This window comes from Arvicola amphibius, chromosome X, assembly GCF_903992535.2.
Source record: "Arvicola amphibius chromosome X, mArvAmp1.2, whole genome shotgun sequence".
Lineage (NCBI taxonomy): Eukaryota > Metazoa > Chordata > Mammalia > Rodentia > Cricetidae > Arvicola > Arvicola amphibius.
In genome coordinates this window covers 128,813,203-128,837,965 of record NC_052065.1, presented here as the reverse complement: position 1 = coordinate 128,837,965, position 24,763 = coordinate 128,813,203, and the positions used below count along the sequence as shown (strand labels likewise).

At 40.1% G+C, this 24,763-nt stretch overlaps 1 protein-coding gene across 1 annotated transcript; it reads right to left on the bottom strand.

Annotated features, from left to right (window-relative positions):
- Window positions 1–2,423: 2,423 nt before the first annotated feature.
- LOC119805125 (actin-related protein 2/3 complex subunit 1A-like) lies at window positions 2,424–3,980 on the bottom strand. Its single transcript, XM_038316979.1, has one exon. It carries the CDS (start codon window positions 3,878–3,880, stop codon window positions 2,768–2,770), a length of 1,113 nt encoding a protein of 370 aa, XP_038172907.1. The 5' UTR covers window positions 3,881–3,980; the 3' UTR covers window positions 2,424–2,767.
- Window positions 3,981–24,763: the final 20,783 nt, after the last annotated feature.

Here is a 24,763-nt window from a genome sequence, read left to right as displayed (position 1 = left end):
AATGAAAAAAGAAACCTCCCAAAGATATCTCTATAAACTTCAGTGCCCAGAACTATATCAGTTATCCATGTCTAAATTGCCTCCAAGAAAAATGACATCCACATTTTTTTCTTGCTTAGGAATCAACCAGATGAAGCATATACATTGGAAAAGAGCATTACATATAGAGAATGTAGAATAAAACCTAATTCTCCTGACAAGGAAGAAGGCAGAGGTATGATTATTGGGTCAGAAGTAAAGAGTGTGTATCAAAGTAGTCAAGTTGAAAAAAAGAGTTAAATTAGAGATAATTTGGAGACACTGTAGAAACACTGAATATCAAAGTGGAGAGAAAATTCATTACTTGCATCACCTAGTTTAAGAAACATTAACTTAAAAAAACTTAAAATTTCTGGCCATCTCTAATCAATTTCTTTGTAATGATTTAATGGAGAACTTCAGACAAACTACTGAACATTTGGCATTTCTTATTTGAATATGACAACTTAGCAATGAAACATTTTAATTCAAGCAACCAGAATAGTCATTCTGTGTTCTGGCTTAGATCAACACACACACACATATAATTTCATCTGTTTTTTCCTCTCATCACCCAAATCCAATAAGGCATGAAGAAGCACGTCAGTGACCCCTCAAAATTTGGAAAGTTGTTTTACTTTCTGTATAAGAAAAGCAGAGCCTTGTGCTTGCAGACATTATATGGACATGGCTGATTATATAACCCCTGTTTTACCCAGGTTTTAGATGTAATCTTTTTTCTTCTTTCTTGTTTATACCCTTTAGTTAATACTGCATTAATTCCATCCAATATTTGCAGGTAACTGGGATTACCACAGATTTGCACACTTGTGGGGGTATCTGTAAAAATTAGTAGTCTTAAAATAGCTTTTCCCTTCATTTAGGATGATGAATTTTGTTTATAACACTTACTGTAGTTTGAAATTTTGCTTTATAAAACTATTATCAAGCTGTTCTTTTTGCTTCTAATTGTTAAATTTTCCTTAAACTGCTCTGAACTTCACTTCTTATATGTCAGGGTGACTCCATAGAGCCACCCTTGCATTTTCATTTAATTTCTGTGACCTGTCAGTATTGCATTATTCTCTTTTACACATCTATTTTCCTTGCTCAAGGGTGACTCAAAAAGTACAATAATGTGCTTCTGTTTAGGTGAATGATAATTGAAAAGATCCCCTTATGCCAAAATACTGCAAAACCCTGTATTTTGTACCTTGAGTAATTTAATTTTGAAGTAGCCTTACCAATTATTTTTCCAGGAAGAGATGAAAGCAATCTCATTATTTTCTAAACAGACTTGCTTTTGCCTCAAAAAGTTATATACAGGCTAATCTTTTTAATCAGACTAACCTCCTACTAACCTCCGACTTTTATAAAAATTTACCTTAAACATAAAAATGAGCCAATGGGTACAGAGTATACTTTTGAATAAGAAAATCTATAGACTTTTTCAACTGACTGTTCTAGTAAGAGAGTTACAGTGATTGAAATTTGCTCATTTTGAAAGCATCATCTTGCAAAGCATTGCTTAATCATTGCTGGAAATGGTATCACTCCCATTAGCTTAGTGGATTGCTCATCGGGCACTTAATTATTTGTATGAAAGAATTAATGAAAAAAACAGGGAATCATTGTCAAGTGACCTAAACTTGTGACTTGTGTGCAATTTAACATTTTGTTTTTTGGTTTTTCGAGACAGGGTTTCTCTGTAGTTTCTAGAGCCTGTCCTGGAACTAGCTCTTTTAGACCAGGCTGGCCTCGAACTCAGAGATCCGCCTACCTCTGCCTCCCGAGTGCTGGGATTAAAGGCATGCGCCACCACCGCCCAGCGCAATTTAACATTTTGCTTGTGTGCTAAGTTACAGCTTCAGGGATAGAATTCACAGAAAGTATACACACTCACATGCTTGTGCACACACACACACAACCCACAGGAAGCCCACACATATGAACCTGCATATGAGTGTGTACATGTGTGCATTCAATCCAGAAGCTATTTTATATGAGTGCATTTTATAAATAACCACAGACTCTTGCCTTTCCATTTTAACCCCCACACTCTTTTGCAGTCTCTGGAGAAGTGTGCACTCCTTTGAGGAATGTCAAGAGAGAGGAGAGAAGATGATTAGCACCACTCATTTGTCTAAGTTGTCAATGTATGTAAGTGTCTTTACATGGAAGTTCTGATTACTGAATTCCATTGGTACACACACACATACACACATACAGTAGGAAAGGAATTCGTGTGCTGTGTTTCACATACATTTCCATAAATAGCATTTTCTTCACAAAAGAAACAAAAAGTTCACTGTACCATATTCATCTTCAGAAAAAAAGAATATTGCATGAGAATTTTTTGTATGTGCTATTTAAAATCAGTTTTGAGCAATAATATTTTCTTTTTTTTCACACTTGGGTTTTTAATTTTTTAGCAGACAATACACACTTCCCTTACCCTTTAAGTTAGTGTGACAATCTTCCATAATAAACTACTTAAAGAGAAGCTTTGGTCAAAAATGGAATGAGATAGCAAAATCAAAACAAAATGAAAAGATAAGAAAAAAACAAAAAGAAACCCCTGCTGTCTTTAAACCCACACTTCACCCACAACGCCCACACAAACACACGCTAGTTGCTTGATAGTTTTGACAGTGTTTCCATGGGCCGGCGGTCCTCACCAGCATGCCAACGGCAGAGTGTGCGCAGCCCCGTCTGTTCCTCGTGCTGGATGGCAGAGGCTCACTCAGCTTCACATTATCCGGAGGCCCTGGATGGAAGACTCCAGGGTCTTGAAATCCCAAATTGTCATGGCTCCATCGATGCCAGTAGTGCAAAATTTTCGACAGTCTTGCTTGTCCACCTCATAAATAGACACCTGAGTGATGCTGTTCTGGTGCAGTGTCTCCAAGGCTGTGTTGCGGTCCTCAGTTGTGGCTCTCTTGTCCATGTTGCGGAAGCGTTCCATGGCAGACATGTTGCGCTGGATGCTCTGTTTTGGGACGTCTAGCTTGGACACAAAGGTCAAACAGCCACGGTCGCCATAGTTAAATAGCATCGGGCAGCAGTCGTGGCCAGCGGCCACAACACTGTTCTCTGAGAGGAACGACACACTCAGCAGCAGCAGGAACTCCGTTTTCAGAGTAGAAACCTGCACGCTTTTTGAGGCATCAGCAATGGACACAGTGCTGTCATGGCTGACCCAGGCCAGGCGGCTCCCACTGGCAGAGAAGCTGACCCCATGCACCCAGCCGCCGGTGCCACTGCCACCAAATTCAGACATCAGCTGACCAAAAGGCATCTTGCTGCCCCAGGGAGTGCTGGCTGGCTTCTCATCCACCTCTTTGATGTAGGCAGAAAACACTCTGCACTTAGAGTCACATGAGCCTGCAGCCAGCAAAACGTTGTTGGGATGCCAGTCCAAGCTGAGGACTGTGGAGCGAATTGGCTTCTTAATGTGCTTGCTCACCCACCAGTCATTTTCAGACTCAAAGTAACAAACAGAGATGAGCCGGGCCCCAATCCCCACAGCAAACTTATTCTCGAGTGGGGACCACTTCACAAAAGTGGCTGCGTGGTTAATCCTCAGGATCACCAGGGTAGGCTTCCAGATGCCATCTTTCTGACTCCAGACGTAGGCCTTCTGGTCTGCCCCACAGGTGACGATGCGGTCGCTCTTAGGAGCCCAGTCAATACCTGTGATGTGTCCATTATGTTCCTTCAGCTCATGAGCTTTCGTCCACTGACTCCCATTCTTCTTGTAGATGTGCACTTCATGATTATTGGGGCTAAGGGCAATCTGGGTACGATCCCTGTTCCAGGCATGACAGGTGATTGGCTCTAGCAGAAACTGATGCAGAGACATGATTCTTAAGTGTTTTCAAAAGTCAGAAAGCTGGGGTCGGGGCGGTCCGAAGGGCTGGAGCAGACGATTCGCGGACTCTGGTCAGTCGACGCGAACAGGCTCCAGCGAGCGCCGACGGAGGAGGGAGGCCCAGAGGCGAATATTTTCTTCTTTATTATCACATGCTTAAAACACACAATACTGGAAGAGAATAATGTTTTTCTATTATTGAGATAATAATTAGGTTTCACATCTCTTTTGATGTTTTGACTCATCTTTATTATGTGTCTCAAGTTGCTCTAGCTGGCCTCCAACTCACCATACAGCTCAGGATGACTTTGGACTTCTGACACTGATGCCTCTACTCCCCAGTGCTAGAACTACAGGTGTGCACTACCATGCCCTTTATACAACGCTGGGCCTAATTCAGGGCCTTATGAATGTTCAACAAGCCCTCTGAGTGAGCTACATATCCAGTCAAGATCTTTAAATATATCCATATTGTCTCTTAATGCTTCATGAAACAATTTAGAGTTACCTCAAATCTTGGGCTGATGAAATGGCTCAAGGGTAGAGGCATTTGCAGGAAGGCCTATTGACCCAAGTTTAATCTCTATATCCCACAACGTGGCAGGAGAGAATCAACTTCTTAAAGATATTCTCTAACCTCTATATGTGCACAGTGACATGGGTGTGATTGCACTCACCCACACAGGCACATACACACATAAACACATGAACATACACCACACACACAATATATATTGCTTTCTTAGGCCCTAATATTTGTGTGCAGAACCATCCCCCACCACCACAAGGTACTCTACCTGGCTTATGTGGTATGGAGTTCTTGAGACTATGAGGAATTGAAATCTGCATACCAGCAATTTGGGAAGAATGAAAGATAATAATGCAAAGTAGAAGAGTTTCTCAGCTATTCAAAGTACATTCTATATTATAACTATCATAATTATTACTCCATAGTCTTCTTATTTCCTCTTGAGTTATTTACTTGGAGGCTCTTTGTTGTAAGAGGCTTTCTTTTTGATGTTTGGGGTATTTGATATTCTTTCTTTTGATATTTGGGCTAGGGGTTTTCAATGTTGTTTCCTTAGTCAGTTTTATTTCATCTGCATTCTACTATCCTAAGTATCTTTGAAATCTTTGGTACATTATTTGTTCCCTTTCTGGTCTTTCTAGCAACAACATAGCTCTCATTCTACCCCAAAACAAATTCAATAATTATGAGAGAACTTTTTTTTTTCTTTTTTCTTTTTTTGGTTTTTCGAGACAGGGAGGAAAAAACTTGGTGAGAAAGACAAATAGATTTGTGTATTCAATTTACCTTGTAAAACTGAGAATCTTTCTTCCTATTAGTGTGGTTGTACTTTGTGATTTGCCTATTAGACAGAGTAATGCCAACTTTGTTAACATTCTAGTTTAAAAAGCTTTCTAAACACATAACAATGACATGCAAACCTATCTTATTGTATAATCAACTGAGCTTATGACTTGTTTTTTTCCAATTGTGCAATCATATTAATCTGTATCAGTCCATTTGTAGTTTTATTTGTTTTAAAATTATTTCTATTACTATATATGAAAGGTACAAAATAATGGATTTTGTTATGGCATAATTTTATATGTATATAAGTACTTTGAACATTTTCCCCATTATATATGTTTATTCAAATTTTCTCCTGCTCATCCCTTTCTTTTTCCAGGTAATTTTTCTTCTGCTTTATATTCCTTTATAGTTCCTTGATTTAATATACACTATTCATATGAATTAAACATGTACTATGTGTCCTGATTCAAACATGTACTATGTATCCTGATTATGACTAATTTTGATTAGGATTATGCTCCCTAATTTTATTTTCATGAAATACAAAATTAGATTTCTTATTTTGAGGCTTTTGCAATTCCCTTCTTAGGTTTGTATTTCTACATTTTTTTCTAGAGGTTTTGATGTTACTGGTAAGTTTTTTATTTTTTTTAAATTTATTTATTTATTTATTTTTCTTAAAAAATTTCTGCCTCCTCCCTGCCTCCCACATACCTTCATCTCCCCCCCTCCACTCTCCCTCCCTTTCCTGTCCGAAGAACAGTAAGGGTTCCCTGCCCTGTGGAAAGTCCAAGTTCCTCCCCCCTCCATCCAGGTATAGGAAGGTGAGCATCCAAACAGGCCAGGCCCCCGAAAGCCAGTATATATAGTAGGATCCAGATCCAGGGCCATTGTCCTTGGTTTCTCAGAAGCCTTCATTTCTGCCATGTTCAGGGAGTCTGGTTTTATTTCGTGCTTTTTCAGTCCAAATCCAGCTGGCCTTGGTGAGCTCCGATTAGATCAGCCCCACCATCTTGTTTTCCCTCCTTCTGTTCCTCATTTGGACCTTGGGTGCTCAGTCCCATGGACCAATGTGGGGCTCTGTCTCTATTTCCATCCATCTCCAGATAAAGGTTCTATGGTGATATGCAAGATATTCATCAGTATGACTATAGGATCTGGCCTTTTCCAGCTCCCTCTCCTTAGCTGCCCAAGGAACTAGCTGGGGGCATCTCCCTGGATACCTGGGAACCCCTCTGGAGTCAAGTCTCTTGCCAACCCTAAAATGGTTCCCTTGATTAAGATATATGCTTCCTTGTTCCCATATCCACCCTTCCTATATCCCAACCATCCCATTCCCCCAAGCTCTCCGCATCCTCCCCTTCCCACTTTTCTCTCCCCATCTCCCCTTACTCCCACCCTGCCCCCAAGTTCCCAATTTTTGCCAGGCAATCTTGACTACTTCCAATATCAAGGAGGATAATTATCTGTTTTGCTTGGGGTTCACCTTCTTATTATCTTCTCTAGGATCACGAATTATAAGCTCCATGTTCTTTATTTATGGCTAGCAACCAATGATAAGTGAGTATATCCCATGTTCATCTTTTTGGGTCTGGGTTACCTCACTCAGAATAGTGTTTTCTATTTCCATCCATTTGCATGCAAAATTCAAGATGTCATTGTTTTTTATCACTGAGTAGTACTCTACTATGTATATATTCCACAGTTTCTTCATCCATTCTTCCACTGAAGGGCATCTAGGTTGTTTCCAGGATCTGGCTATTACAAATAATGCTGCTATGTACATAGTTGAACAAATGCTTTTGTAGTATGATTGGGCATCTCTTGGGTATATTCCCAAGAGTGGAATTGCTGGGTCCTGGGGTAGGTGGATCCCGAATTTCCTGAGAAATCACCACACTGTTTTCCAAAGTGGTTGCACAAGTTTGCATTCCAACCAGCAATGGATGAGTGTACCCCTTACTCCACAACCTCTCCAGCAAAGGCTATCATTGGTGTTTTTGATTTTAGGCAATCTGACAGGTGTAAGATGGTACCTCAAAGTTGTTTTGATTTGCATTTCCCTGATCACAAAGGAGATTGAGCATGAACTTAAGTGTCTTTTGGCCATTTGGACTTCTTCTGTTGAGAATTCTCTGTTCAGTTCAGCACCCCATTTTTTATTATTTATTTATTTTTTATCATTTAATAGCATTTTATTTTTTTATTTTTTTCTCATTTTTTTATTAAAAATTTCCATCTCCTACCCTCCTCCCCTTCCCTCCCCTCCCCTCCACCCATACCCCTCCCTCCCTCTCCAGGCCAAGGAGCCATCAGGGTTCCCTACACTATGTTAAGTCTAAGGTCCTCCCAACTACCCCCAGGTCCAGGAAGGTGAGCGTCCAAACTGGCAAGGTTCACACAGAGCAAGTCCATGCCTTAGAATCAAAGCACATCGCCATTGTCCTTGGCTTCTCAGTCAGCCTCCACCATCAGCCACATTCAGAGAGTCCATTTTGATCGCATGTTCCATCAGTCCCATTCCTACTGGTCTTGGTGATCTTCCGTTAGTTCTGTCCCACCTTCTCAGTGAGTGAACGCACCCCTCAGGGTCCTGACTTTCTTGCTCATGTTCTCCCTCCTTCCGCTCCTCATCAGGACCTTGGGAGCTCAGTCCGGTACTTCAATATGGGGCTCTGTCTCTATCTCCATGCATCCCCAGATGAAAGATCTATGGTGATAAGCAAGATATTCATCAGTATGGCTATAGGATGTGGCCTTTTCCAGCTCCCTCTCCTCAGTTGCCCAAGGAACTAGCTATGGGCATCTCCCTGGATACCTGGGAACCCCTCTGGAGTCAAGTCTCTTGACAACCCTAAAATGGCTCCCTTAATTAACATATATGCTTCCCTCTTCCCATATCCACCCTTCCTATATCCCAAGCATCCGTTCCCCCCAGCTGTCCCCATCTTCCCCTTCCTACTTTTCGCTCCCCATCTCCCCTTACCTCCATCCCACCCCGCCCCTAAGTTCCCAATTTTTGCCTGGCAATCTTGTCTATTTCCAATATTCAGGAGGATAACTATATGGTTTTCTTTGGGTTCACCTTCTTAGTATCTTCTCTAGGATCACGAATTATAGACTCGATGTCTTTATTTATGGCTAGAAATTGATTATGAGTGAGTACATTCCATGTTCATCTTTTTGGGTCTGGGTTACCTCACTCAGAATAGTGTTTTCTATTTCCATCCATTTGCATGCAAAATTCAAGATGTCATTGTTTTTTATCCCTGAGTAGTACTCTACTATGTATATATTCCACAATTCCTTCATTCATTCTTCCACTGAAGGGCATCTAGGTTGTTTCCAGGATCTGGCTATTACAAATAATGCTGCTATGAACATAGTCGAACAAATGCTTTTGTAGTATGATTGGGCATATCTTGGGTAAATTCCCAAGAGTAGAATTGCTGGGTCCTGGGATAGGTTGATCCCGAATTGAGAAACCACCACACTGTTTTCCAAAGTGGTTGCACAAGTTTGCATTCCCACCAGCAATGGAAGAGTGTACCCCTTACTCCACAATCTCTCCAGCAAAGGCTATCATTGGTGTTTTTGATTTTAGCCAATTTGACAGGTGTAAGATGGTACCTCAAAGTTGTTTTGATTTGCATTTCCCTGATAGCTAAGGAGGTTGAGCATGACCTTAAGTGTCTTTTGGCCATTTGGACTTCTTCTGTTGAGAATCCTCTGTTTAGTTTAGAGCCCCATTTTTTAATTGGGTTAATTTGCATTTTAAAGTCTAGTCTCTTGAGTTCCTTATATATTTTGGAGATCAGACCTTTGTCTGTTGCGTGGTGAGTGAAGATCTTTTCCCAGTCAGTAGGCTGCCTTTTTGTCTTAGTGACAGTGTCCTTTGCTTTGCAGAAGCTGCTCAGCTTCAGGAGGTCTCATTTATTCAATGTTGCCTTTAATGTCTGTGCTGCTGGGGTTTTACGTAGGAAGCAGTTTCCTGTGCCCATATGTTTTAGAGTACTTCCCACTTTCTCCTCTATAAGGCTCAGTGTGTTCCGATTAATATTGAGGTCTTTAATCCATTTGGACTTGAGCTTTGTGCATGGTGATAGATATGGATCTACTTTCATTCTTTTACAGGTTGACATCCAGTTGTGCCAGCACCATTTGATGAAGATGCACTCTTTCTTCCATTGTGTATTTTTAGCTCCTTTATCAAAAATCAGGTGTTCATAGGTTTGTGGGTTTAGATCTGGGTCTTCTATTCGATTCCATTGGTTGACTTCTCTGTTTTTATGCCAATACCAAGCTGTTTTCAATACTGTAGCTCTGTAATAGAGTTTGAAGTCAGGGATGGTAATGCCTCCAGAAGTTCCTTTATTGTATGAGATTATTTTGGCTATCCTGGGTTTCTTGTTTTTCCATATAAAGTTGATTCTTGTCTTCTCAAGATCTGTGAAAAATTTTGATGGCATTTTGATGGGGATTGCATTGAATCTATATATTGCTTTTGGTAGAATTGCCATTTTTACTATGTTGATACTCCCAATCCAGGAGCAAGGGAGATCCTTCTATTTTCTGGTATCCTCTACAATTTCTTTCTTCAGAGAATTAAAGTTCTTGTTAAATAGATCCTTCACTTCCTTTGTTAGAGTTACCCCAAGATATTTTATGCTATTTGTGGCTATCGTGAAAGGTGATACTTCTCTGATTTCCCTCTCTGCTTCCTTATCCTTTCTATATAGGAGGGCAACTGATTTTTTGGAGTTGATCTTGTATCCTGCACATTATTGAAGGAGCTTATCATCTGTAGGAGTTCTTTGGTGGAGTTTTGGAGGCGCTTATGTACAGTATCATATCATCTGCAAATAATGAAAGTTTAACTTCTTCCTTTACAATTCAAATCCCCTTGATACCCTTATGTTGTTTTATTGCTATTGCTAGAAATTCAAGTACCATATTGAAGAGATAAGAAGAGAATGGACAGCCTTGTCATGTTCCTGAATTTAGTGGGTTGGCTTTGAGTTTCTCTCCGTTTAATTTGATGTTAGCTGTCGGCTTGCTGTAAATAGCCTTTATTATATTTAGAAATGTCCCTTGTATCCCTAATCTGTACAAGACCTTTATCATAAAGGGGTGTTGAATTTTGTCAAATGCTTTTTCAGCATCTAATGAGATGATCATATGGATTTTTCCCTTCAGTTTATTTTTATGATGGATTACATTGATATATTTTCGTATGTTGAATTAGACCTGCATCTGTGGGATGAAGCCTACTTGATCATAGGGGATAATTTTTCTAATGTGTTCTTGGATTCAGTTTGCCAGTATTTTATTGAGAATTTTTGCGTCAATGTTCATGAGTGAGATTAGCCTGTAATTCTCTTTCTTGGTTGAGTCTTTGTGTGATTTAGGTATCAGGGTAACTGTAGCTTCATAAAAGGAATTTGGCAATGACTATTCTGTTTCTATATAATGAAATACCTTAAGGAGTATAGGTATTAGGTCTTCTTGGAAGTTCTGGTATCATTCTGCAATGAAAGTATCTGATACTGAGATTTTTTTGGTAGGGAGGTTTTTGATAACAGTTTCTAATTCTTCGCGACTAACAGGACTATTTAGAGCATTTACCTGGTCCTGGTTTAACTTTGGTAAATGGTGCTTATCTAAAAAATGTCCATTTGTTTTACATTTTCGAATTTTGTGGCATACAGGCTTTTGTAGTAAGATCTAATGATTCTCTGAATTTCCTCTGTGTCTGTTGTTATGTTTCCCTTTTCATTTCCGATCTTATTAATTTGCTTGTTCTCTCTCTGCCATTTTATTAGTTTGGCTAGGGGTTTGTCAATCTTCTTGATTTTCCCCACAAACCAGCTTTTTGTTTCATTGATTATTTGGATTGTTTTTTGTGTTTCTGTTTTGTTGATTTCAGCCCTCAATTTTATTATTTCTAGTCTTCTACTCCTCCTGGGGGAGTTTGCTTCTTTTTTCTAGAGCTTTCAGGTGTGCTGTTAAGTCCCCAATGAGTGCTTTCTCCATTTTAAGAGGGCACTTAGTGCTATGAACTTCCCTCTTAGCACTGCTTTCATAGTGTCCCATAGGTTTGAGTATGTTGTGTCTTTATTTTCATTAAATTCAAGAAAGACTTTAATTTCTTTCTTTATTTCTTCCTTGACCCAGGTGTGGTTCAGTAGTTGACTGTTCAGTTTCCATGAGTTTGTGGGCTTTCTGGGGGTAGCATTGTTGTTGAATTCTAATTTTAATCCATGGTGATCTGATAAGACACAGGTGGTTATTAATATTTTTTGTAACTGTGGAAGTTTGCTTTGTTACTGAGTATATGGTCAATTTTCGAAAAGGTTCAATGAGCCACAGAGAAGAAGGTATATTCTTTACTATTTGGGTGGAATGTTCTATAAATATCTGTTAAGTCCATTTGGTTCATTACCTCTATTAAGTCTTTTAATTCTCTGTTAGGTTTCTGTCTGATTGACCTGTCCATTGGTGAGAGAGGAGTGTTGAAGTCTCCTATTATTAGTGTGTGCGGTTTGATGTCTGCCTTGAGTTCTAGTAATGTTTCTTTTACATAAGTGGGTGCTTTTATATTAGGGGCATAGATATTCAGGATTGAGACTTCATTCTGATGGATTTTTCCTGTTATGAGTTTAAAGTGTCCCTTTCCATCTCTTCTGATTGCTTTTAGTTTGAAGTCAACTTTGTTAGAAATTAGTATGGCCACACCCACTTTTTTCTTAGGACCATTTGCTTGATAGACCTTTTCCCAACCCTTTAATCTGAGTAGATATCTGTCTTTGTGGTTGAGGTGTGTTTCTTGTAAACAGAAGAATGCTCGATCCTGTTTTCATATCCAATCTCTTAGCCTGTGCCTTTTTTTTTTTTTTTTTTTTTTTTTTTTTTTTTTTTTTTTTTTTTTTTGGTTTTTTGAGACAGGTTTTCCCTGTAGTTTCTAGAGGCTGTCCTGGAACTAGCTCTTGTAGACCAGGCCATCCTCTAACTCAGAGATCCACCTGCCTCTGCCTCCCGAGTGCTGGGATTAAAGGCATGTGCCACCACCGCCCAGCCTATCCTGTGCCTTTTTATAGGTGATTTGAGTCCATTGATATTAAGTGATAATAATAACCAGTGGTTGTTAACTCCGGTAATTTTTTTTAGTAGAGTTTGTGTGTTTCCCTTCTTCTAGTTGTGCTGGTGAATGATCGCTATATGTCTGAGTTATTATGGGCATTGTTGGACTCCTTGGTTTGTGATTTTCCTTCTATTACTTTCTGCAAGGCTGGATTTGTGGCTATGTACTGTTTAAATCTGTTTTTGTCCTGGAATATCTTGTTTTCTCCATCGATGGTGAATGCAAGCTTTGCTGGGTATAGTAGTCTGGGCTTGCATCCATGTTCCCTAGTGTCTGTAGCACATCTATCCAAGACCTTCTGAATTTCATGGTTTCCATTGAGAAGTCAGGTGTAATTCTGATAGGTTTCCCTTTATATGTTACTTGACCTTTTTCCTTTGCAGCTCTTAATATCTGTTCTTTATTCTGTATGTTTTGTGTTTTGATTTTTATATGGCACAGGGATGCTTTCTTTTGATCCATGCTATTTGGTTTTCTGTATGCTTCTTGTACCTTCCTAGGAATATCCTTCTTTAGGTTGGGGAAATTTTATTCTATAATTTTGTTGAAAATATTTTCTGGGCCTTTGAGTTGTAATTCTTCTCCTTCTTCTACCCCAATTATTCTTAGGTTTGGTCTTTTCATGGTGTCCCAGATTTCCTGAATGTTTTGTGTTAAGAATTGGTTGGATTTGTTTTGTTCTTTAATCTCTGAGTTTATTTCTTGTATAGTATCTTCAGAATCTGAGATTCTTCCGTCTCTTGAATTCTGTTGGTAATACTTGTCTCTGTAGTTTCTGTTCATTTACTCAGAATTTCCATTTCCAGTCTTCCCTCAGATTGTGTTTTCTTCATTACCTCTATTTCATTTTTCAGGTCTTGAACTATTTACCTTACCTGTTTGATTGCTTTTTCTTGTTTTTCTTGGGTATCTTTGAGAGATTTATTTATTTTGTCTACCTTTTTGTTTGTCATCTCCATTTCTTTATGGCAGTTTTTCACCTCCTGTTTAAGGTCCTCTATTATTTTCATAAAGTACAGTTTAAAGTCCATTTCTTCTATTTCTTCTGGAGTAGAGTGTTCAATTCTTGTTGTTTCGGGATGCCTGGATTCTGGTGATGTTATGTCACCTTTCAGGTTGTTGGAGGAGTTCTTGCATTGGTGCCTGCCCATCTCATCCTTCAAATGGAGCCAGGAGAGACTTGGTGTCTTGGTCCAATCTTTGCTGTGACTGAATCTGGGTGGATCTCCTCAGTGTAGGAGCAGGAACTATTCCTGACTGGATGGAACTCCTCAGCACTGAATTAGGGATGCTGGTAACCCCAGGACACCGCAGACAAAAGGGCAAACGTGGTGGCAGGGCGGGGTCGAGTATCACACAGCAAACCTTGCAGCACAAGCTGAAGGTATCTGTACTCCCTTGTGGGAATCCTCAGATCTGCCCGGATGGCAGCCTCTCACCCCTCTGTGTGGATGGCCTTGGTGCAGGAGCAGGACACTGGTCCTGAGCCAAGGACCTTGAATACACTAGGGAATTCTTGGGAGAGGCAGGGACGTGTGTAACAAAGACACACCTACACCAAGCGCTGAGGGTGGGGGGCTGTGCACTCTTCCAGGGCAGGTGGCCCCAGGATAGCACACACTCACCCATCCAGATGCAACTCCACAGCACTGAGTCATGGATTCCTGGTAGCCAGGGACTCCACAGTGACAAAGGGGCAAAGATGGAGGCAGGGCGGGGTGAAGTATCACACAGTGATCCTTGCAGCACAACCTGAGGGTGTCCACACTCCCTTGTGGGAATCCTCAGACATTCCTGGGGGCAGTCTCTCGCCCCTTAGGGTGGATGGCCTTGGTGCAGGAGCAGGATACTGGTCCTGAGCCAAGGACCTTGAATACACTAGGGAAGGCTTGGGAGAGGCAGGGACGTGTGTAACAAAGACAACCCTGCAGCAGGTGCTGGGGGAGGGCGGCTGTGCTCTCTTCTACGGCAGGTCGCCCCAATATAGCACACACTTGCCCGTCCAGATGGAACTCCACAGCACTGAATCAGGGCATTTCTCACCATGTATCTTTATTTCCATTATGATTCCTTCACTAATCTGTTAGATTAACAAAGGTTTCTTGTTATATTTATATGTATTAGTGAGTTTTTGCATTTTATTTCAATTGTTGAGTATTAGTGCTATACCATTGTGGTTGCAAAAGATACATGTATAATGTCAATTTTCTTAAATTTACCCAAACTTGTATTTGTTCAGAACATTATATACCCTATTTACTATTTCTTATGCACCTAAGAAATGGGTATATTTTTTCTCTTTGGATACATTCTTCTGTATGTTTTTGTTATATTTATTTTGTCTTTGCTATTGTTCAATTCTATCTTTCTTTTTATTGATTTACTATCTGACTATGCTACCTAAAATTAATAGTCTTGTATTGGTATTCTCTGTTAATATGTATCATTATTTTCAGTTAATTCTACTAATATTTGCTCAATAATTTAAATGTCTAAATGTTGTATGAATATGTATTCAAAATTGTTATATATTGTCAATTGATTTACATCTTTTTGACAAATTTTTGCTTAAAAATTATACTCGCTAATGTAAGTTGTCTTAGTTAGGGTTTCCATTGCTGTGATAAAACACTTTGACCAAAAACAACTTGGGTTAGGATAGGGTTTATTTTAGTTTACACTTATTTCCATATCACAGTCAAACCAAAAAAAAAAAGGCAGAGAGCGAATTCAAGGAAGGAAGCTGTATCTAGAAACTGTAGCAAAGGCCATGGAAGAATGCTGCTAACTGGATTGCTTCTTATGGCCTACTCAGCTGGCTTTTTTTACAACTCAGTGTTTACTGAGGTTTCTATCATGTCTGGTCCTGCAATCATTCAGTCCCAAATAAGCACACAGAGACCTACATTAATTATAAACTGATTGGCCTATTAGCTCAAGCTTCTTATAAACTCTTATATCTTATATTAGCCCATAATTCTTATTTGTATTAGCCACATAGCTTGGTACCTTTTTCAGCAAGGCAGTCACATCTTACTTGTTCTGTGTATGGCTTGCTCTGTGTCTGGGTCACAACTGCAGACTTATGCTTTTCTCCTCCCAGAATTCTCTTGTTCTCATTACCCCACCTTTACTTGTTGCATAGTCACCCCCACCTAGCCTTCCTGCCTGGCTATTGTCCAATCAGCATTTTATTAAACAAGTACAAGAAACACATCTTTACAGGGTAAAACCTGTAAAGCAATTTGCTCTTTTTCTTTTTTTAAACAAGAACTCTGAATTCTAATATCTTTTGTTTAGATTTCTTCCTGACTATTATCTATACAATTTGTAACCACCATTCTAAACAAAGAAAAACACCCATAATCCATATTTTGGGAATGTGGGAGTAGTAGTTTTCTAGGCTACTTCCTGCTGATTGGAGGCACTGATAATCTCATGGGGACCTAAAGAAAATTTAGAATTATGATCAAGTCTTGACTGGAGTATCCTGTGAGGCTTTATCATCTCAGGCAGCAGACTTGAATTTTTTTGGATATAGAGCTCAGACATCTGGGCCATCAGCTCCTATTGGAGATTTTTTGGAGGGCCTTTCTTGATCAAACCTGATTTCTCTTAACCCAGAATGAATCCATAGCTTCTCATTTCCTGTGGAAACAAAGCAAAACCTCTTCTCCAAAGTAAAATACCTTTTGACTTAAATTTTGAAGTCAAGGCATTTTCAAAATAAATATGATGGATTAATCCAGCAGCATTTATAATCAAATATCTTTTAGCAGCTGTTGCTCATTCCTCAGTAGTCATACAATTTAAAGACAACACAATAAGACACAGTATCCAGATTCTCTGTGTAATTTTCATCTTTGTGTGACTTTATTTTAAAATATATTTCTTTTATTTTTAATTTTTGGCTTTTTGAGACAGGGTTTCTCTGTGTATCTTTGGCTGTCCTGAAACTTACTCTGTAGGCCAAGCTGTCCTTGAACTCACAGAGATGGGCCTGCCTCTGCCTCCCAAGTGCTGGGATTAAAGGTGTGTGCCACCATTCCTTTCACAGAGATCTGCTCCCTCTGCCTCCTAAGTGTCAGTATTAAAGGTGTGTACCATCATACCTAACTACTCTTTCTTTCTTTTTTATTTTAAGCACTTTATTATTTTTCTTTTTTTCTCCCAAGCCTACATATATTTTTAAACACACTGTAAACCATTTAGAGGTTTTTCTCATCTGAATCTATCTTTACTGTTTATCTTTCTTTTTCTGACTACATGAGTCTTTAATTTGCTAAGCAATATGACTAGGATTAAAGCCGTGGCTTTGACGGCTGGATCTAACCCATTCCTTAGTTTTATGAGAGCCTAGCTTCATGGCAGAGGTACTGGCTAGAGCCATGTTGATTACCACAATTCTATGGAGTTTCAAGGTTCCTGACTGTTAAGAATATTTCTTAATGTGAGCTCCCTGCCGATGCAAAAATTCCCAATCAAGCCAAATCAAAACTAATCAAATTAAGAAATATCCAGGTTTAATGGGAGATCTGCGCTCTCGGGTGGGAGGAAGAAAGGGAGACCACGTGTTCCTCTTTTGGGAGATCACTTAAGTACACTTAAGGCCACCTAAGTGGCTTGCTGAGATTTGGAGTTCAGACCAGGCCTGGGGGCTGGGATAAATGCGAGGGCAGGGGCCTAGGCTCCCAACTTGACAATGACACCACCAAGAAGCATGCTGTCAGCAATTCATAAACACCATTTAAGTGTTTGGTGGCAGGGCCTCTTAAAAGTGCTGAAAGGTTTTGTAGCTTAAGCTGAGTCAGCACTTGTCTCTAGCAAACAGAGCCCACTTGAAAAAATGCTACCAAGAAACCATGCTTAACTCTATTCATTTTTGTCTAGAGTTATTTCCCAAACTCTCTCAGGTTGTAAGTGGATTTAGCGGTCCACGTTGGTGCCATTTGTTGACTGAGGTTTCTCTCCTGCCCAGTTCTGCAATTCTTCAGTCCCAAACAAGCACATAGAGGCCTACATTAATTATAAACTGATTGGTCTATTAGCTCATGCTTCTTATTAACTATTATAACTCATATTAGCCCATAATTCTAGTTTGTGTTAGTCATGTGGCCTGGTATTTTTGACGAGGCAGTCATATCTTGCTTCCTCTGCAGCTGAGTAATGACTGCAGACTTATTCTTTCCTCCTCTCAGAATTCTCTTGTTCTCATTACCCTGCCTCTATTTGCCTGGTCAACCTGATTATATTTCCTTCCTGGATACTGGCCAATCTACATTTTATTAAACAAGTATAAGAAACAAATCTTTATAGGGTAAAACCATTGTCCCCCAGTAACTCAGGATTACCTTCTCAGAGACAGTACTATCCCTAGTGATCTGGGCATTCACACACCAATCATTAGTCAAGAAAATGATTGCCTACAGGTCATAAAAGAAAAAAAATAATTGAGGGAGTTAACAGTTTCAGAGGTTCAGTCCATTTTTATCATAATGGGGAACATGGTGGCATGCAAGCAGATGTGGTGCTGGAGAAGAGAGCTACATATTGCAGCTAACAGGAAGTCAACTGAATAACAAAATGAAGGAAACGTGAATAAAAGAAACTTCAAAGCCTACCTTCAAAGTGACATACTTCCTCAAACAAGGCCATGCATCCTAATAGTGCCAATTCCTTTGGGGAACACTTTCTTTCAAATCACCACAGTGCCTCGTCTGCATATTAATAGAACAGAAGATTAGTAATTTGGACTCTGGTTTCAAATCTTTAAAAACATTTGTTGTTGCTCTTTAGAATTACATATATAACTATAGTGAAATATGGCCATATTTACCCCCTCTTTTTCTCAATACACTCTGTCATCTAACTCTTCCTAAATTCATCTTTTTGGTGTGATTGTCCACTAAGTTCACTTAGTGTTGCCCATATTTGCATGATGAGGGGCAAACCACAAGCTTGGGAATCCTAGTAGTGGCCACAGTTTCCAAAACCAAAATGATTCTACCTACACTGAAACTGAAACTACCAATAACTCTCCAGGAAGAGGGGTCATGTAGAGATCATCAACTCCACAGATACTAAAATTTTGGCTAGCTTTATCTTGTGCAGGTAACTCCAGATACTGTGCATTCATGAATATGATTACCATGTCATATGCAGAAAACAGTATTCTGTAGCATTCTTCCCCATTCTCTGGCTATCTGCCAGATGGTCTGCCATGAAATTACATATACAAGTAGCATTATACAGATTGAGCAGGTTATATTAGAAATATGTGTATATATGCATGTACATGTACATATACATATATACATGTAACAACAATTAATAAAAAAGAAGAGGCTAGAAAATGAGGAAGAATGTTACAATGCATTTGCTATTCCCTGGGTAAGACTATTTTCTTACTTTCAGCATTGCTAAGTTTCCTATAGTCCTTTGGGTAGAGTTGAAGCCTAATGAACTTTATCAAAACACAATAGTATGTCTATTGGTATGTTGCTTGTTGGGCTCATTGAAAACTGCAAGTAATATAAAATGGTTTTAAAATAAGGTAAGATATGTATTGTTTTGTCTAATGGGTATATGGTTTAAGTTATAATCAATAGATAAATTCTAGAAATATTTTGTATAGTGTCTATATTTAATACTCAAAAGTTTAAGAGGATCAGCTAATATGAAACTCAATATAAAAATCAATAGAAATAAATGAAGTTTAGAAGGTTTTAAAATGTATAAATATAACATCATTGGACTCTTTTGGATAATTGCTTTCATTCTTCAAGCACTGATAAGTGACATTTACAGTAACCATTGAGCTTCTGACATGTCAGTGTACACACACACACACACACACACACACATTTCCATATGACTTCTTTGCTTGAATGTCAGTACTCAACTCAAATCTGAAATTATTGAAAAACAGAGCTTTGCCTGTTCAAAACCTGTTCTTTTTGAGATTTTAGAAAAATATACCATAATTTATCTAAATGCCCAAGCTAAAAGACCCTGGAAAATTTCTTGATATCTCCTTTACCCTCAACCACTTCTGTTAAATCTGTCACTATTTAACAATTCTTCTTTCCTTTAATTCCAATATCCTCTAATTTCTTTAAATGCCTTCCTTAGTGTCTTATGATTTTCTATTGCTGTGAAAAGACACCATAACCACAGTAACTCTTATAAGGAAAACATTTAGTCGAGGGGGCTCACTTATAGTTTCAGAGGTTCAGTCCATCATCATCATGATGGGGATCATGGTGCTGGAGTAGCTGAAAGTCCTACATCTTATAGGCAACAGGAAGTCGACTGAGATACTGGTCAGTATCCTGATCAAAGGAATCCTTAAATGCCCTAGTTGGACGCCAAATGAAGGTGCGTGGTTGATCGGCAGTTATGATTCACCAGACAAGCTTTAATATATATATATATAAGTCAGTTTTAATAAAGGAAAGGAAAGGGAACTTACAAATCCAAGGTTCCAGCGAGGAGGGCAGGAAAACAAAGAGCAGACAGGCCTCAGGCCCGCAAGATTTTATAAGTCAATATTAGCCTAAGGGGGACACGCCTAAGAGGGACACGCCTTTAGACCAAGGGGGGCACGCCTTTAGACCAAGGGGGACACGCCTTACAAAACAAGGTTTTTGGCTAGGCTTCCCCTTCACTTAAATCCCACCCACAAAGTAACACACTTCCTCCAAAAAAGTCATAACTACTCCAACAAAGTCACACCTCCTAATAATGCCACTCCCTATGAGATTATGGGGCCAATTGCATTCAAACTACCATATCCACTCCCTTACACCCATGAGTTTATAACAGCATCAAATTACAAAATGCATTTAGTCCAATTTCTGAAGCCCCCACAGTCAATAAGAGTCCCAAACTTTTCTCAAATTCCAAAGTCCAAAATCTCTTCTGAGACTCACGCAATTTCTTAACTACAATCCCATATAAAATCAAAAGCAAAAAGCAGATCATATACTTCCAACATATAATGATATCAGATATACATTACCATTACAAAAAATAGGGAAGGGAGCATAGTGAAGAAATACTGAACCAAAGCAAGACCAAAATTAAGCTGAGTAAACTTCAAACTTTGCATCTCCATGTCTCATGTCAAAATGTTATCAGATCTCCCACCCCTTTCAGGTATGACTGCAACATACTACTTTTTCTTAGGCTGGATCCACTCCATGTAAGCAGTTCACCTTGGCATGTATCCCATAACGATATCATTTCTAACATCTTTGCTTCTCCAAGGAAACCCAGGCTTCAACTTCACAGCTTCACTCAGTGACCTTTCTACTAAGCCTCCATTCAGGGACACTCCTGACACATGCTTGGCCTCAGCAGCATTATTCCATAATTCCTTTCTTCTATCCTTAACTCTAAACTCAGAACTATGTGGTCAATGCTGCCAAGTTCTGCTGCTTGCTGGTGATGAACATGCCCACTCATTCAATTACATCTTCACCATCTTTCTGTGCTTCTCTGTCTAAACTTGGCTGTCCTGAAACTTGTACTGTAGACCAGCTTGGCCTCAGACTCAGAGATCCACCAGCCTTTGCCTTCCCAATACTTGGATTAAAGGTTTGCCCCACCATATCCAGCTCTAAGCTTTTCTTTAATTTTTTTCCACAAGTGAGAAATTTAGCTAGGTCTTACCCTGAGGTCACTACTCACTTTATTCCATTTGATAATATATTGCTGTTGTGCATGTCCTACTTTATGACTTTGTGGGTCTGATAACATCCAGCTTATGATGGGCACTTCAGGTCACATGGTAACTTAGTGGCCCCTTGTCAAATATTCAGTTTACACTAGGGCACAATAGCAGGTCAAGTGTTGTCTTTGAAAGGGAGAAAAGTGTCTTCAGATGATGGTAGAGCCTTGCTCCAAAATCTCAAAGGTCTCTTCTGTGATTTACTTATGGGGGCCTTCCAAAAGATACAAGCAGCAAACCCTATGCATACTACCTCAGTTGCTGTGAATTCATATGTATAATGATCTTGTAGATTTAGAAGGCCTTATTTTTCTTGGTATGATCTGGTTCCTACATGCTTTTTCCTCCCCTTAAGCAGTTTCTCTTAGCTCTGAGGGTGAGGTTTGATGGAGGCATTCCATTTAGTATTGAGTATTACAGTTTTTCACTCTCTGAACACTGTCTGACAGTGGGTCTCTGTATTTATTCTCATCTGCTATAGAAGGAAGCTTTTCGGATGACAGCTGAGCAAAGCACTGATCTATTAGTATTGCAGAATGTCATTAGAAGTCATTTTATTGCTACTTTTAAAGAACATTATTATTTGGTTTTAGTACTTAGCATTTTGTCCCTCTTCTATCTAACCTCAGGTTCTTAGTCACCCAAGTAGTATCAGCTATGTGTTCCATCTTTTGGAGTCTGCTTTCAGTAAAATCTGATACTTGGTTATTCCCACAAGTTTGTGTCACCATTATACTAGCATATTTTGCAGGTCAGACAACATTTTAGATCAAAGTGTTTCTGTCTGTGTTGGTGTTTATGTCTCTTCTCTGGTAGCATGAAGAGTATCTCCCTCTATTAAAGATGCTAGCTTTTAGATGTAAAGGCTATATATAAGTACTAGCTTGACTTTTCCATGTTCAACAGTGTCTATAGGTGTTGATGTTTTGTTAGTCTAGGCTCTTTCCAATTTCTGGATATTATGAATAGAGCAGTAATGAAATGGCTGAGCAAATGTCTCTGTGGTAAGGTGAAATGTCCTTTGATATGCCTAAGAGTGGTATAACTGGGTGTTGGGGCAGCTGGCCCAATCCCTGCGTTCAGGGGCGTGGCTGCTCCAGCGGGGTAGCCATGCCCCCTAAAATAGGATTGGGGAGCCAGAAGGCGCCCCGTTCGTTTGCCCCGCGCTCAATTCGCTGGACCCTTGGTTCTGTAAGTTCCCTTATCTCCCTTTGTATTAAACTTGAATAATTATAAAAGGACTATTTTTGGTTATTTCCAATCTTCGCCGCATCATCTGGCGCTCCAACGTGGTGCTAAATCCACTTAAAAACCTCGTGGGTCAAACCGCGACTCGCTTTGGCCCCGCGGCCCGGCCGGAGCCCGCGCTCCCCCCTCCCTCCCAGACGAAACCGCGCCTGAAACCAGGCCTGCTGCCCGGGAGCTGTTTGCCCGGTCTCACGGGCTGCTCCGCGCGCTGCGGGCGGGTGGAGCTGGCTCAACTTTAATTAAGCTGATTGAGCCGGAGAACGCATTTTTTTTTAATTATTATTATTCCCACGCCTCCATTCGGAGCAACGCAGTATCCTTTACTGTGCCGGGCCGGCTGCTTTGCTCGGCCCAGAAGCTGTTTGCCCGGCCTCACTGGTCGCTCCGCTCCGCGCAGCGGGGACCAGAAACCGCAGCTCCCTCCTCCAGTAGCCAGGTACAGACACCCGCCATTGAGAGCCGTCCGCGGGCGCCCGCGCGCGATCCGCCCCCTCGGCTTCCCTCGGCTCTGCGCCCCGCGCCGCGCGCCGCGCTCCCCCTCCCCACACCTCAGGGCCAAGTCGCCCGCCAAATCGTTTGTGAAGTTCTTGCATGGAACCGAAGCCCCGCCCCGCCACTTCGCCGCTGCTTCCACAGCTACGGTGCTCTGCGCGGAACGCCATCTTTGGTTTCCTACACACGTGAAACTCGGGGCCCTACGCCATCTAGTGGCAGACAACGGTAATTACAGGTAATTTTTCATTTGATTAAAAATCAACCTTTCGGATTGACAATGTCCGACAATATCACTATTAACGGATTCTATAACTTGTTCAACTACACGATGACTGAATTTTTGAGCGATACAGATGTGGTTTCCCTTGGCTGGATATTTACAGGGTTTGGTATCTTCTTTATTTTTGTTTGTTTCATTACAACGTGGTTGGGAAATAAAAAGGAGATAGAGTCCTTACAGGCAGGAGCTAAAAAACTAAACAAGGACATAAATGGTTTGGAAAACACTAATAAACAGCTTGAAAAGATGGTTGCAGCTCTCGAGGAAAGGGATAAGAGACTTTCCTCTGAGATGGCTTTGTTACTTGAGAAATTTGGAACTTTCGAGGAGAAGTTTGAATTTCATGAGGAAAGGAATAACAGATCTCTCTCGGAGATGACTTTATCGCTTGAGAGAAAAATGCAAGGTATGGAGTCAGGAACAACGGATCTGAATCATAAGTTACAATCTCTGTCGGTAGGAACTGAAACATTATCTGAGGAGATTCGAACCGTTAAATGTATTAACAAGACTTTATCAAAGAGCTATGAAAGATTGCTGGACAGAATTTCAATACAAGATGGCACCATTCATGCCATGAAAATTCTGTCCAAGGATGAGACGTTATCGGTATTGGACAAACTTCATACCCTTGAATCCTCTATGAAAGCCTTGGAACATAATACTGGGCAAGAGATTGAGGCATTGCAGAAGGCAATGGTAAATAGATTTGAAAAGATCGAGGAACTTATGGACTCTCATGAACAGGAGCGAATAGTACAAAAGAAAGTCCCAACCCCATCGAATAGAACTCTCCGGGATAGCTTCAATAGAACTCTACCTATTTTCCCAGTAATAACTACAGAAAAGGTGACTGGTTCTAAAAACCCTAAGATCACCAAGGAATATACATGGGAACCTATCCGTATGAATGATCTGAAAGAAATTAAACAAGCTGTTATGAATTTTGGGATGCATAGCTCCTTTGTTAAGGAGATGCTAAAGTCTTGGTCCCTTACAATTAACCCAACCCCTAGGGACTGGTTGGACCTAGTCTCAGCTGTGTTAGAGAACGGTCATCAGTTGAGCTGGAAGTGCATGTTTAGACAAGAGGCCAGGCTTTTAGAACAGCAGGAAAGATCAAAGGGAGTTGACATCACCCTAGATCAAATTATGGGTGAAGGACTTTATTCTGATCCTCTAGAACAAGCTAATTATGATGAACACACTCTATCCATATGTACTACCGCAGCCTTGAAGGCTTGGGACAGGGTTCAAGACCCAAGACAGAGAACGGAATCATATATCAGAGTTAAACAAGATCCGAGAGAACCATTTGTGGACTTTTTACATAGACTAACTAAAGCTGTACACATAGGGATATCTGACCCAGAGGCAAGGCAGGTAATAATTGAGTCCTTGGCTTATGAGAATGCCAATGTAGAGTGCAAAAGGGTATTGACGCCCCTAAAGATCAGATCAGCACCCCTGGAGGAATGGGTCTTACATACAATGAATATTGAATCGAATGAGCTTCACGCCCATCACGCCCATCACGCCCATCATGCCGATAAGTGGGTAGAAGATGCCATTGCCAACGGTACAAGAAGATATCAGAATACCAAATGTTTTAATTGTGGCAGAATAGGACATATGAAACGGAATTGCAGACAAAGGACTTA

Excerpts from the sequence above, each read along its gene's own strand:
- LOC119805125 (XM_038316979.1), bottom strand. The coding sequence starts at position 3,880 with ATGTCTCTGCATCAGTTTCTGCTAGAGCCAATCACCTGTCATGCCTGG.